The sequence below is a fragment of the Acomys russatus genome, chromosome 14 (assembly GCF_903995435.1).
Source record: "Acomys russatus chromosome 14, mAcoRus1.1, whole genome shotgun sequence".
Taxonomy (NCBI): domain Eukaryota; kingdom Metazoa; phylum Chordata; class Mammalia; order Rodentia; family Muridae; genus Acomys; species Acomys russatus.
In genome coordinates, this window is record NC_067150.1 from 34309293 (window position 1) to 34325382 (window position 16090).

The 16090-nt window shown below is 48.0% G+C and overlaps 1 protein-coding gene across 5 annotated transcripts in view; it reads right to left on the bottom strand.

Moving 5' to 3' along the window:
* Nucleotides 1-16090, bottom strand: part of Grik4 (glutamate ionotropic receptor kainate type subunit 4) — a 428100-nt gene that overhangs the window by 169806 nt on the left and 242204 nt on the right. For all 5 annotated transcript variants that reach the window (XM_051156249.1, XM_051156245.1, XM_051156246.1 and 2 more), the window contains one exon: nucleotides 5674-5838. In XM_051156249.1, coding sequence (XP_051012206.1) covers nucleotides 5674-5838 — 165 coding nt within the window. The remainder of the gene's footprint in view (nucleotides 1-5673; nucleotides 5839-16090) is intronic.

Here is a 16090-nt window from a genome sequence, read left to right on the forward strand (position 1 = left end):
CTAAATCCCTGGAGGTCATGATCACCAGAGCCTTCAAGAAGCCTGGAAGCTAGGAAGAGTGGACTTGAAGATGGAGACAGAGCATATCAGAGACGATAGTCCCATCGCAAGTACAATAGAGCCTCTGAGGTCTTGGTTCCCTGGTGTGCCTTCTGGATTCAAGGCGAGATGACATGGACAGGGGATGGTATGCTTGGCCTCACAGAGACAAGCAGAGGCGAAGCATTGACAGGGAGGCTCCTGCTTCTAGCTCTACAGTAAATTAAGCCTCCAACTGGCTCTGGCCACAGCAGGGATGGTGTCTGCAGGTATCTGAGTGGTGAAGGGGCGGTGCTCAGTTAAATCTAATACATCAGCCACAGGAGACAGAGGGATCTATGTAGCTGACTGTGTCAAAGTCTGATGCCTTTTAGGAGCTCCTTGCAAAAGGAAGGCTGTGATAGAGATAAGATACAGAGAAAGCAAGGAGGGCTGAGTGTGGGGGGGGGCTGAGTGAAGGAGGGGAGGGAGAGGGCAAGTGGCCTAACAGGTCTTGTCCATTCCTTTCACTTCAGATCTGTGAGCCTTGTAGGGGGAGTTAGCAAATCAAGTATCTAGAAGCCTGAGGCGATGGTGGTAAAGGGCAGGGAGGGGTGGACTCCCATGAGTGTGTGTGTGTGTGTGTGTGTGAGATATATATATATATATATATATATATATATATATATATATAGAGAGAGAGAGAGAGAGAGAGAGAGAGAGAGAGAGAGAGAGAGAGAGACAGAGAGAGACAGAGAGAGAGACAGAGAGAGAGAGACAGAGACAGAGACAGAGACAGAGAGAGAGAGAGAGAGAGAGAGAGAGAGAGAGAGAGAGAGAGAGAGAGAGAGAGAGCTTTGTAAATGACCCTCACTTTAACTAAACCTACTGTATAAAATTCTACCTTATCTAAACCAGACAGAACAGGAGTTGAATTTTCTCCTCAGACCTTTCCAGTTTCCAGGTTGGCTGTTAATTAATGCCCTGTGTGATACTTTCCATCTCCAAACCTTGTGTACAGTGAATCGATGAGGGGCAACCTCTAGATTCCAGCATCTTCACCTTCAGTATACTTCCCCATCTTTGATTCTCAAAATAACTTCTGCTTCCCTGGACTGGCCGGTCCACCCTGCGTGTGATTCATTAAGTGTGGTGTGTACAGAGCTTTTCTGAAAAGCATCTATTACTTCAGTAAAACCAAGCAGCCCTGTTGGGTTGCTAAAGTCTCAACTTCAATCAGAGCCTGGACACCACCAGCAGTCCCTTCATCTCCCTGAAAGAACAGTCCCTGGCCACAGGGTGATAGGTGAGGGGTTGGGTGAGTCATCCAAAGCCCTGAATCCATGCAAATGTCTTAAATTAGCAATAAAAATCAGACCTGGACCACTAGCCCAGGGAAAATCCAGGCAGGCTGTGGCACTGGAGCAGCAGCTGGCACAGGGTGACCCACCACAACTTTCAAAAGCTCAAAGCTGTCAGGCTCATCAAGTGTGGAAAAACTGGAAGGAGAATGGGCATGTCCAATTATGAGGTGTGCTGGCGTTAAACAAGGCACCTGAGAAGAGCCTGCGAGAGAGTGTAGGCCTTGGGGACAGCTGAGCTTAGAAATGCCAGATAGAAGAGGCAATGAGTGGGGAAGGAAGCCTGCTTGGCTGAGACAGGAGCGAAAATAATCTAACAGCTAAAGCTATAGTTGCCGCTTGCTGAAGACCTGTGTGTGCACCCACCAAGGGACATGTGTCACCTACATTGGTGCATGGAACACTCTGATGAGACAACATGGCCGCCACTATCATTTGACAGATAAGCAAACCCTAGGCATAAAAATGGCTATATAGCCTTTCTATACCTCACAGGCAGAGCACTGGTCAATCCAATTCTCAAATGCTCGATCCTAACTGTCATATCACTTGACTTCTTCCCAAGTAGGGATTATAATCCTCTACCCACGGATTATGTTCCTCCTACCTACCTTTTCCCAGGATTGTCACTGACAACCAGAGAGCTCGCTCACCTCTCTTTAGCACCCTCCATGAACCCAATGTCCACCTGTCCCCTTACCCGAATATAGGAAAAACTAGGTTAGGCCCTTCCAAGAAATATCCAGGTGGTGTTTAAGACCTATGTTGGTGATATATTCTGACTTCAGATGAAAGACCCTTGGGGTAGAAAGATCCAGAAGCCATCTGAAGCATGCCTCAAACACACTGATATAAAAGCTGAACCTGAAGGCCACTTGCTAATAAAATACTCGGTGCCTAAAAGAAAGGCATTAAAAAGATGCCCAAAGCCCCGCAATGAGGAATAAAGATATCAATTTCCTTTATTCCCTGATTCATCTGGCTCAATATTCTAGACGCACTGACTCTACCAAGGCAGACTGCGTGGGTCACCGGGAGAGGAAGTTTCTTCCCGCCAATGACGCCATCCACAATGGACAGGCATGCATTCGGTCCTGCTGGGGAGGCCTTGAAGAACTGAAGGAAAGGAGGCGGGAGTTGGCTTTCAAAGGATGGACTACAGAGCTATAAAGAAATCCAGACCCTTGTCCAACACCTAGGTTGGGAAACTCCACAGGCCAGACTAGGAGACTTGTAAGAAGTTGTCGGCATTTTCAATTTTATTTGGAAGATCTTGGGCAATCTATCCTCCTCTTATTGTGCTTGAAATTAATCTTGACGTCTTCTTGGACATGTTTCTGGTCCCTGGTAAATTCTTGTTAGCTAGAATCAGGTGCAATGGGCACTTGCTAAATGCTTATTTACTACTTGAATGAATAAATGAATGTTTTCATACTGGATCCACCACAGCCCAGTTCTAGAGAAATGTGTGTCAGTAGTTCCTGTCAACTTCAGTGTCCCTGCTCTGAACAGTATAAGCCATCCTCACTCACAGCTGTGGACCAGAAGAAGACACTGTCCCCAAGGATAATCCATATCTGCTGTCTGGCAAACACTGGCAGCCTGTGAGCGTGGCCACAAAGCAAGATGAGCAGGCCTAATGAGATCTTCCACTTTGGATACCAGAGAAATGGGTGCTAAGTGGGAGCATATCCATTTCATACCCTTCCCCTCAGGGGGCACCATGGAAGAATCAGCAGAAGGGCTATGAGAGTCAAGAGTCAAGGAGGTCCAGAGCAAAACTGTATCTTTTGGATATGACAGGAGAGCCACACTCATGCATTCACAGCAGCCATGGGTGCTTGAAGGAGACCTACATAAGATCAAGGCAGTCCACATTCCAGCACAGAGCGGGAAAAAGCCCACAAGCCCCCTCTCCTAGCTGAGGAGTTGGGGCCATTAATGGTGCCAGGGGAAGGAGAGCTAGTTTTCTGTAGAGGTGTGATCCCTGATAGGTTGGCCATGCTCCAGATAATGGCCGCACACCGTTGCCTACAGAAGCAGCACAAACTGGACATGAAGTTGCGGGGGGCTGGGGGGGGGAATAGGGTACAATGGCTATAGGAAGAATCAGGGAACAGATTATGGGGATGAATATATTTTATAAAGCAATACTAGGGGAACCCCGATACTGTGTGTGTTCTGAAGGGGCTGTAGGCCCCATGAGTCCAGAGGTCCTGTCCATCTTGTTTCCAACACTGTTCCCAATGCATAGAATCCTGAATCACAGGGAAGACACGCAATAAACGCTCCAGAGTGAAGAATCAGAGGGTATCATCCTAAGCAGCCATTATGAGACAGGTACATGATGGGTGAGCTAGGAAAACTAGCCAGCTGAGGGACAAACCTGGACCCAGCAGTACAAGAGAAGAATAAATAAATAAATAGCACTAAGAGCAGGGCAGAGAGACAGAAACACACACATGCATATGCACACACACACACACACACACACACACACACACACACACGTGGGGGGGCTGGGGGGGCTGGGGGCTACTGCCTGTCTCTCCCCCATCATCTGCTGTATTTAAGCAGTGAAAACCTGTTCTCTTCCTTGCAGCCCTAACAGCCCAGGCATAGCCAAGGTAATAGAGCATGGCTACATCCTCATAGGAAAGACCCGGTGCCTAACATCAATAGTTACACAAATTGTTCTTTGCTTTTATTCGTTTGGCTCCAGGTTGGGAGAGGAAGAGAAGGAGACTCTCCAGTGTCTTGGGGGCTTGATGTCAGCATGTGTGTGGGCTGAGTCAAGGTTTGAATGTCCTTCAAAGGCTCACATGGTGAAGGCTTGGTCGCCACATGGTGGTGCTGTTGGGAGGTAGGGGGAACTTTAAGGAGGCGGGGCCTAATGGAAGGAAATAAGGTCACTGGAGGCAAGTCCTTACAGGGGACACTGGGACCCTCATCCCTCCTCTTGCTTCCTGGTTACGCTCAGGTGGGCCACTTCACTCTAAGGTAAGCCTCCCCACGATGCTCCACACCTTCAAAATCCCACAGCAATGGGGACAGTCCGTGACAGACTCAGACCTCAAACACTGTGCAGCCAAACAAATGTTCCCGCCTTTTAAGTTGATGGACTTGGCCACAGAAGCCAGAAGTAGACTAACAGCTCTTTGCTCTCCTCCCATATTGGAGCTGTTCATTTCCAGGTTGGCTACACGGCAGGGGCTCACTCAGTTGATCATAGGTCACAAGGCAATACCAGTACCAGACAAAGGCTCACAAGGGAGAAGCAGCAAATTGCGCATGGACTAGCTCTGTGCTCAGGCAGATTTCCCCAAATTTTGAGCGTCACTTTCTTTTCTAAAGTAGAGGACACAGCATATAACTCACACACTATTGCTAGTCGTGAAATCGGCATCCAGCACAGGGGTCCCACCCTGTGTTCTAGGAGTAAGTTAAATGTCTGTGAAACTCTACAGTTCACAGGGGCCTCTCCTATATTTTAACACATATGAGTCTCACAGCAAATATCCAAGGTTTGCAAAGTAGATCCCAGCAATCCCATTTTACTGATGAAGAAACTGAGGTATAGGCAGGCTGAATATCTTAGAGAAAGTGGTCATCCTCTATTCCAAGTCCAGCATCTTCCTACATTTCTGCCTTCAGCCCAGGAATGTGACACAGAGCCAGGTGGGGTGGCTGAGGCAGGAGAATTGTCGTAATTTCAAGGCTAGCCTGGGCTACATACTGAGCTCTAGACCAGCCTGGGTTACAGAGTGGCAGCCAATCTCAACATGAAACACTACTAAAGACTAGAAGGGAAAGAAAAAAAGTTAAGAGGGAGGCAGGAGGAGGAAGGAAGGGAGGGGGAGGAGGGAGGAAGGGGAAGGAGGGAGGGAGGAGGGAGGAAAGGAGGGAAGGAAGAAGACAATCAGGTGGGGAGTTGATAAGCTACCTTTATGTTGGCCACCATTCTTTCACAATCATCCACAAAACTTTGTTCAAGTATATGTATAGAAAATGCCTAGGAGATGAATAGATGGATGGATGGATGGATGAGTGGATGGATGGATGAGTAGATGGATGGATAGATGGACAGATGGACGGACAGATTACTTTGTGAATTAATATTCTATCTAATTCATGATTCACACCAAAACCTAGAGTCTCATCTGGGCTGAGAGTCTCACAGGCCTTCCTGATATGTAACTTTCTCCCTCCCCTGGAAACATCTGAATCAGAGGCTTGGCACTAGGCACACGCCCACCACCAACTCTTCCTCTGCCAGCCTGTCCATTCTACGTACTGGTTTCTGCAGTTTCATACTCGCTGTCTCTGAGAAGCTCAAAGATGTCCACTTCGACCTTGGCCTTGCCCAGCCTCTCTGGTGCGCGGTTGATGCGGTTCTTGGCCAGGGTGATGGAGAGCCGTTCCCCTCTGCTGCACTCCATGGGGTCATCCAAGATAGCAGCTGTGGGTAGGTAACCATATGGAGACAGTTGGTATGCCACCCACTGCCATTACCCCTCCTCCTTCTCCACCCTCCCCGCACTGCCACCTTCCTTTTCCAGGCAGCTCACCAAATCCCTCTCCACCTCGGTATCCACAGAACTAACTCTCCAGAGTGAGTTCACTGCATGCTTTTTTGGTCTCTGTTCACTGACAGATGTAGCAGTGAATTCTGATGGGATACGAGCCTGAGGGACAATGCAATGTCACAGCTGGCCACCAGGGGTCCTACCTGTCTGAGGTCCCTGGGCCCAGGGGGTGAGCATCCTCTCAAGAGACACCACCACATGCACTCAGAAAGGCACATGCGTGCTACCCCTTTTGAAAATGGGATTCTAAGCATACAGGAAACTTCCTGAGGAAAGAGGCAGCTATGCAGCTGTGAGAGGCAGCTGTGGGAGCAGGGAAGCAGCTGCAAAACACTGTGGGATGTTCACACCCCAGTCTCCAGTGAGCTATGAAACTTCTCTGAATATCTTTTCTTCAGTGAACACTGGGATAGTAAAGACAAAGTCACTGGTTACTGGAGGGGTTCAGCTCAGGTCCTGGGGGTCAAGGACCCATCACCTGGACTTCACTAGTGTGACCATCAGAGAGGATGACTTGGAGAAGCACAGTACGAGGAGCTGTCCACCCTCTAGATGCAACGTGAAGGTCCCAGCTCCACCCCATATTAGCTAATGGATCTGTTTCTTTAAAGAAAGGGGGGAGGGGGAGGAAGGCTACTTGTTGGGCTACTGTGAGAAGTCCATGAGACAGGAAATATTTGGTGCAGTCTTGCATCTAGTAGACGCTCAATAATGCTGGTGACTGAGAGTCTTAATTTTCTTCCCCGCGGAGCTGGAACACTGACACTCAACACACAGACTTTTATGTAAACATTCACAGCAGTTATTCACAATGACTGAGAAGTGGAAACAATTCAAACATCCATCAACCAAGGGGCAAGGGGATGCTGGTTCCCTATTGCAGCAGGCTAGTGCTGTTAAATAAGAGGGATGAAATATTTCCATGTGTGACAATATGGATGAAACTTAACAAGATTATGCCAAGTAAAAGAAGACACACACACACACACACACACACACACACACACACACACCAAAATATCGGGTGGGTCTATTAACAAAAATATCTAGACAGAGTAAATCCATAGAGACACAAATCAGAGTAACGGTTGCCTAGGGTTATGAGATGACTGTGAATATAGTAAAAACAAACAAACAAACAAAAAACACTGAGCTGTATGCTTTAGGTGGGTTGAATTAGGCAGATATGAATTTTGACCTCAATAAAGTAACTATAAAAAAGTAAAAGACTATCAAACTTATCTCTCAGAGGTTGAGGAGAACGCAGAGTGCATCACCACAGACCCCACAGCCAATTGGCCCTGCGTGGCTATATGGCCAGGTGGACCACGGCAGGATATTCCTAAGTTCTCATGTTCGCAGAGAATATAGACTTAGTTAGCTTTCCATCACTGTGACAAAATCCCTGAGGCAATCCCCGTATCTTAATGGCCCAGGCTCCCTGCTGTTTTTTCGCCCATTGCTGTCATACACCTGATTGGCATCTCACAAGGAAAATACAGGTCACAGCAAGGAACAGAACATGACAATGCATTTTTCCTGACTTGTGGATTCATTTATACGCACACTCATAGTGGACAATGCACCTTCACCGTGTAGGCTCAAGTGTGTAGCGATGGGGAGTCCCCACCCCTAGGCAAGTGAAGTAGATGCATTAACTAGCAAAGTGCACATGAATGGCCAGCCACCTGTAGGGCTGGCCAAAGCATTGTAACTGGGACGACTTACAAGCCCTGCCCAGGTAACCTGTTACACATGCCCCCATTCCTTGTGAATGAGAGAGCGTGGGAATCTTCTGACCTCAGTCAGTCTTCAGGCTACAGTCTCACTGGACTGGTTCAGGGAGCAAGACTCAGAATGAGACAGCTCCGTAGGAGGCAGAAGAAGTGGACAGAGTCACACTCTGTCACACTCAGATGATGACTTGAGACCACGAGGGAGCAAGAATAGAAAGGAATGATCCCCAAATGATGCCCCTTCATAGACAGACGACGTTCCTTCTAAAAGCAGACCGGTGCTGTGTAGCCCCCACGCCAGTGGTGACCATCACAACTTCCTATCCATCAGTTATGGATATCGGGGTCCACATAAGACCCGATACTGGGAAGTAAGTGCTACAGTGAAAATTACACAGCAGCAGCTAGGCTAGCCCTAGACCATGAGGAAGACATCTAGAGCAGCAGGAACCGGCAGTCTGTCCATCAGAGACGTGGGCAGAAGATTCTGGATCCAAGATAGATTTGTGCGTGGATACTCAGCAGCAATGGTGTGTTGTGTCACAAGCTCATCCTCAACACAGTAAGGCCAGTGTCTTGCCTTCACACGAGAAGTAGGGGTTCTGATGAGGTTGGTGGCTTGCCCACGTTTTCAGAGCTGATAAGCAGCGGAGGAGGAAGTGGTCTCAGGTTGGCCTGACCTCAGACACCCAAGCCTGTCCTCCAAGGACTTGTGCTAAAGAGAGGGTGTTACAGGTAGGAATCCTGCATCTTAAGGGTACTTTAAAGGAAGTGTACCCAAAGCAAATAAACTTTAAGACACTAGCAATGACAGACTGGACTCTGAACCTCAGAACACCCCCACCCAGTAACTTCTCTGCTTTCCTACTCCTAGCACACATTGCACCATGCCTATTAACTATTAATATCTACTAGATGTTTTATAAACTACTTGTGATAACTTAATCACAAAGCAATATCCCAGAAAATATAAGATATACATCTGAAGTGTGCCCTAAAGGCTGGGGTCTTCCTGGGAGCTATTGGAACTTCAAGAGGCAGGCCATAGTAGAAGGAAGTCAGGTCACTAAAGGGTGACCAATGATCCTGCCCTTTCCCACCTCCTCCTGGCCACCTGAGCGGAATGGCTTTCTCTGCCACACATATCCACCATGCTACAGAGCCTCACTGTGGCCTCTAAAGCAAAAGAGCCAAGCAACCAGGAACTGAAATCTGACACCACAAGGCCAAATACACCGTTCCTCCTTTAAGCTGATTGACATCAGTAATACTTCACAGTGATGGGACGCTAATACAAAGTCTATATTCTTTGTGAACAAAGAACTTAGGACCATCTGCCCCAGGTATTCATGTCAAAGTCTCACTGGCTTTGCCACTGCTCTTTCAGCACACAGTGGCATGGCTACAGCTCTGTCACAAGAGGCAGCACACACCCAAGGGTCTGTTCCAGATACAACTGCTTCCATCTCTACCTTCCGAAACAGACACATCTAAGGTGTGCACTGTGGATTTCACTACCCCTCTTTTGCTTCCCCATTTCCAATGCATTTTTAAAGTCCTAGCTCCCAATATGACAATATTGGAAGGAGGGCCTTCAGGAGTTAAGGTTAAACAAGGTCACAAGGATGCGGCCCTGAACTCATAGAATTAGAGTCCCTCTCAGAAGAGAGTGTAGGGAGCTCACTCACTTGCTCTCTGCTGTGAGAAGACACAGTGAGGAGATGACCCTCTACTAGCCAGGAAGAGAAGCCACCCTGGGAAGCCACTCCACGACCTCAGACATCCCAGAAAACACCAAGAAATAAAAGTTCCGTTTAAGCCACTTAGTTTGCAATCTCACTGTATAGCCTCCTAAGCTGATTAAGGCAATGTGTTAATACCAACTCTGATGTGCAGGCCCCCAGCCAACTGTGTCACACACTACATCTAACACCCAGAGCATTACCTAGGGTGCTGAGTCAGGGGAGTAACGGACAGCAGAAGGGAATGTGGGAATCCGATGCTGGACCCTCTTCTTTCCTTCTCCATGAGGCCCTCAGGGGATTTTGACAATCCTGTTCCCCAAGCCCACTCCCAGGCCATCGTGAGTACATTTCACTAAGGTCTGGGTTCTTGATGGTGACTAATTTCCGACAGGGAAGAGGCTTGACTGGGTATTTTCTTGGCCTCAAACCCCTTGGAGACAGGATAATTAGCTTGAAAATAGGAACTGAATTCTAGGGCTATGAATGCCAAAGACAAGATGGAGACTCGGGGTCTCCCAGCGTGCTGAAGGGATATGTCTTCCACAGGCAGTTACCACACAGCACACTTGCTCTTCAGCAGTCCCACGAGAGGGGACAGATGGGCGGAAGAGAGCAGTGTGCTCAAGACTTAATGTGCAGCGGATGCTCCTGGTCCACACTGGGTCCCTGAGGCCCAGCTACTAGGCTAGGCCAGAATGTTCAGAGTTCCCAGCTGTTGCCAAGTGAGGAACAGTATGTGCCAGCACATCCTGCGGCCCTGGGGACTGCTCTGCACAGGAGTCAACTAGTAGCCATGGTGAGGCTGAGAGGTCCAGGCTGCAACAAGGGCGAAGGTGAGACAAGGAGACATATGTAGGGACTAGGACCTGCCCCTTTATCTAACCTTGAAGACCCATAGGGCCCAGTGCGTCTCTGGCCCCGCAGGATTCAGCACACCTTTTTTATGTCAAGAAATCCTTTGCATTCACATAGTGCCTCTCTCTCTTTCAAATGGTAAACATCATGTTCTCTGTGGAGCTTTCTCTCCATCTGGGGTCTGAGGTTCCCTGACAGTGGAAAGGCAGCCTGTTGACAAGTGCATCCTTATCCATGCTCTCCTCTCCCCTGTTCTCATCCCAATATATGTCTAATTTGGACAGCATGGCTCCCTTTGGGTTGGTGAGGCTGGCTCAGCCTACTGTAGCAGTGGCTAGCTCAGGGCTAGTAAGTGTGTGCATGCCTTTGCAGGGGAGAGTGCATAGCTATTGGTTTGGTTTTTTTTTTTTTTTTTTTTAAAGTATTTATTTAATCACTTTGCAACCTGATCCCAGCCCACTCCTTCCTCTCCTCCAAGTCTCACCCGCACAGTCCCCTCTCTTCTATTCTCCCCTCCTTCTCAGAGAAGGGAAGGCCACTAAGGGGTACCAAGCCACGCTGTCACATCAAGTCACAGCAGGACTAAGCACATCTTCTCCCACTGAGACCAGACAAGGCAACCCAGATAGGGGGAAGGGATGAAAAGGCAGGCAAGAGTCAGAGCAACCTCTAGTCCCGTAGTTAGGGAACCTATATGATGACTGTGCTGCACATTTGCTACACATGTGTAGGGGGTCTAGGTCTGGCCCATGGGAGCTCTTTGGTTGGTGGTTCAGTCTCTGTGAGTCCCTGTGGCCCAGGTTGGTTTATCTATAGGTCTTCTTGTGATATCCCTAACCCCTTCAGCTCCCTCAAGCCTTCCTCCTACTCTTCCACAAAACTCCCCAAGCTCAGCCTATTGTTTGGCTGTGGGTCTCTGCATCTGTTTCATTCAGCTGCTGGATGAAGTCTCTCAGATGACAGTAATGCTAGGCTGCTGTCTGCAAGCATAGCAGAGTGCCATTAATAGTGTCAAGGGTTGGCTCTTTCCCATGGAATGGCTCCCAGGTTGGGCCAGTCATTGGTTGGCTATTTCCTTAATCTCTGCTCCATCTTTATTACAGCCTTAAGGATGGTCCTCTCAAAGCATTGGGACTTGCCTTTGGTCACGCACTGCCTTGCATCTTCTCACCACCGGAGCATTTTCACCCACCTACGCTGTCTCATCTGCCTCTGTTGACACTACCCTGTTCCTTGTCTCCTCTTTCCTTGCCTGGACTCTTCTTTCTACAGACCCACCTCTTTCTGAAAACCTCCTCCAACTCCCAGGTCCCAGTGTTCTCTTCCATAGATTTCCTGAGAACTCAAACAGCTCCCTGCCCCACTGGCAGAGACTTGACCAGCCACCTGTGTGTGTCCTCAGCTGCTCATGCCTTCGATGGCCAGATAACATTTCCTGCCTGCCTGCTTGCTTTCCCAGATCACTCATCTCAAATGAACTCCCTTCCTTTTAGCTCTGTAAATTTCTCCTGCTGCCTGTCTGTGGCCTCTCTTTTTTTTTTTTTTTTTTTTTTTTTTTTTTCTTTCTCCTAGTCAGTCAGCTCTTTGAGGGAGTGGGTTGGCCAAACCTGATCTGTCTTAGTAAATATTGGATGAATGTGGACACACACACAGTGGTCAGGAATGAGTGGCTATTGAGTGTGTAAGTAGTGCAGGACCACCAGGCTCTTCATCCTCCACAGGAATTGCAGCAGATGTTGGTGATGTGGCAACATCAGATGACACCAGGATGGAAGGCAGCCCCTGTGCATGGGAATGAATGGCATAGAACCCATTGCTGCCTCCACAGCTTCATCTTTCCAGGGAAAGCAGCATCCTGTTCTGTGTTCACCTTCCCTCCATACATTATTGAAAGCTAGGGAATGACCCCTCAAGTTGTGAGTGCCAGCTACTTAATCTCTAAGCTCCACAGAGGCCAGCTACAGAAGATTCTAGGCACCCCAACAGCTCTTGGCTCTTTAAGGGGGACATAAAGAAGTTTTACTGGAGATGCCTCTATAGCTCACATCTCTAACACTGCCGATGGCTGTTTGGACCAGCCCATTATGGCCCTGTGCTAACAAGAAAAAGAGATGGGTTGAGCCCTGGGGATCTGGTTACCTTTGCTTCCCAGGGCTTACCTGCAGCTCCTGGTTCCCAGATATGATGATAGCCCTGTCACTTATCTACCATCAGCTCTGCCCTCTTAGTGCTCTCTATTTACTTGTTCCCACTCATCTCTTCCACTGAAGGAGTCTCCCTCCACATGAGTTCTCATACCTTTATCCCCTTTCCTGGATCCCCTTTTCCAAGAGAGCCTCCATCCCCATCCCCTGCCTTCCTCCCCCTCCCCACAAAGCTCCACCCACCTCATATAACTCCCTTTGCTCCTGTCTTCCATTTCTTCCACACAAGCTTGCCTCTCTGTATTCAGACAGCATCAAAGCCCAAGCAGACAGAACTTCCTGTGACCAGATGGGCCATGTGCCACACTGGCCCTATAACCAAACACAACGGGCTCCCAATTTAGTGAGCACAAAGCCAGAAATCACAGCCAAGACACAAAAGAGTGAAGGAGGACTTTCAGTGCCAGGAGGGAGGTGAGCACAGCCTCCCAAGGTACTTTTACAATACTGACAGCTCCCTTTATTGAATGATTCCTCAGAGTTTGCTGATGTCAGCCCAAAGTCCTCCCTCCCGCTAACTGCAAGGCACCTTGTTTCCCACCACACTCAAAGTGCATTCAATGCCAATGCCAACAAGCATCACTGTAAAACCAGTGGGTACTTCTGAGCCCTTGTCTAATTACATCATAGCCAGCTTTGTTGTTTATGATCACCAGGTGCTGCTCTGAGCGCATCAAATATATGATCTCATTTAATCCCCACGCAACGTACAGTTTATCAAAATTCTGTTTTATTGGCAAGATAAGTGAGAAAGGGAAGGTTAGGCAGCTTGCCCAAGATTGCACGCCTCATAGTGGCACCTGGGGTCTGAGCTCATTTGCTATAGCAGCCCTGCTTTGCCTGTTCTTGGGCCAGGGTTCCGTGCAGTGAAGCCCTGCTCCCATTTTCTCACCCAAGGCCCTCAACTTCATTGGCTCCCAGGAAGCTGCTCTCCCAGGATTCCACTAATTTTCTGGCTATTCCTTCAGGTACCCTCTGCTCCTGCTCTCCTTTAATACGGATGGATCCCCAGGGTCTCTGCAAAGCTCCTTTCCTGCCTTATGGAGCTTCCTGAGCAATGGATGTCATTTCCAGCCACCTCCCTGGGGGAAAAACATGTGCACACAGCAGTCTGTTGGTACCTCCAGGTAACTGTCTAGAGAGCGTCTCAAACTTATCAAGACCCAAGATGGCACAGTGAGCAAAGCTCTTGTCATTTAAGCCTGATGACCTGAGTGTGATCAGCAAACCCACATGGCTTCTTCAGGTTTCTATTTGTGTGATGCGATACCATGGCCAAGGCAACTTATAAAAGAAAAGAATGTAATTGGGCTTATGATTTCAGAGGTTTAGAGTTTGTGATGGTGGAGGAAAGGCACAAGCAACAGCTGAGGGATTGCTTACTTCTTGATTCATAGTCAGATAGCAGAGAGCACACTGGGAATGGCACTTTTCTTTTGAAACCTCAAAGCCTACCCCCCCCCCCAGTGAGACAGCACCTTTATCAGGGCCACACCTCCTAATCCTTCCCAAACAGTTCCACCAACTGACAAGCAAGTATTCAAGCATATGGATTCATGAGGTCATTTTCATTCAAACCAGCACATCACATAAAGGCAGAAGGAGAGAATTTGTGCTGAAGAGATGTCCTCCGACCTCCACACATATGCTGTGGCATACACACCTGTCTCCATTCTACACACACACACACGCATTTTCCTCCCTTCTGCCTCCTGCTATAATCCTGAGCTTAACAAAGGGCAGCATCCGTTTCTCAGATATTATACCCTTGCCCAATTCCTTGCATGCAAACAACCACCCCAGCCATGTCTGCATCTGCCTCTTTGGTATTTCTCTTAATGGAATAATACTGTCTACCTCCAGTCCCTTCATCCCAACTACCCAGAAGCATGGAGCTTTTGCTCAACTGGGTCTTATAGTCCCTATATACCTGTAATCCCAGGAAGCCAGGCAGGATGATTAGACGCTCAAGGCCTGGTTGGGCTAAAGAATGAGTTCAAGTCCAGCCTGAGCAACTTACTGAGACCCAGCCTCAAAGTAAAGATTAAAAACAAAAATAAAAATAGGCTTGGGCAATGCCTTAGTGAAAGAACATTTACCTGGAATACATAATGCCCCGGGTTCCATCCATGGGATTCCTTGGTATAGCTGGTGAGGCTTGTCTCCTTAGACCCTGCTTCTCTACTCGTCCCTCTCTACCAACACACAAATAGTAATATGTTGATGACATACCATGTGTGCACGTACACACACACGCGCGCGCACACACACACACTCCCTTTCTTTCTCTCTCTCTCTCTCTCTCTCTCTCTCTCTCTCTCTCTCTCTCTCTCTCTCTCTCCCATCGTTACTTGCTGGTCCTGCTCATTCACGATAACTCCATGGACATCTCCTCCTCCAGGAAGCCTTACCCTGAGCATAGTGGCTAGCCAAGCACCACAGCCATGCATTTCCCAGGAAACCCATGCCCGTTGTAGTGCATTTCAGCCAAAGTGTCAGCCCATGACTTTCACTCCTCAGTTCCTTCTAACCAGGTACTGGTCCCCCATCTGACAAGGGTATACCCTTTATAAATATTTGAGCCAAATTAACCTTGACTTTGGGGAGATTCTAAGCCAACTTCTATTAAGATCATCACTGTGCTCCATATTTGCGGGAAAAAAAGTCCCACACTGTGTTGAGCCAAAAATAACCGGATCCTCACACACTAAAGGGAGACAAGAACTTCAATCTGCCATGTGCCATATACCAGTATTAGCAAAAAATAGACCGTAGACATAAAGGTAAACCCCAAGACTGTGAAATGTCTAAGAAAATCTGCATGGCCCCCAAGTTAGAAAAAGACTTAGGCACAACCCATGAAGGAAAAACTAGCAAGTTAGACTTCATCAAAGCTGCACTTGTCCACTCTTCCAAAGGCACCATGAACAGAATGGCTAGACAAGCCACAACCTGGGAGAAATTGTGTGCAGAGCCTATCCTAGACAGAGGACTCGCATTCAGAGACCATGAAGACTTTTAAGACTCAGTAATCAGAAAATCATGCAAATTTTAAGTCCAACAAAATGTAGACAGACACTTCACAGAGAAGCGATACAGGTGGGTAAAAATACACTCAACAGTACTAACAGTAACTGGGGAAATGCAAGTTAAAACCATAATGAGATGCTACTACAAACCTGTTTGAATAGCTGAAATTAAAAGGCCTAATCATGCTAGGTGTTGGCAAGGAAACAGAAAAACTGGACTCCCCATTCATCCACCTTCCCTAGCTCCTACCCTGAGCCTTGTTGTATTATCTAACACTGTGTCTGATCTGCAGTTTTCTTGCTCTTTGTTGGATACTTTCCCCCTTGAGAATCACTACACTGGGGAGGCAGGTCAGTTGGGAACAAGTCAAGGTCTGAGTTAGACTCCCCAGAACTCATGTAAAGAAACAGGACATGGTGGTCCATGCCTATGATGCCAATGGCAGGAAGGCAGAGACAGGCAGATCTCTCAGGCTCCCTGCTCAGCTTGCCTACTTTACTTGGTGAATTCCAGGCTATTGAGAGATTCTGTCTCAGAAACAAGATGGACAGCGCC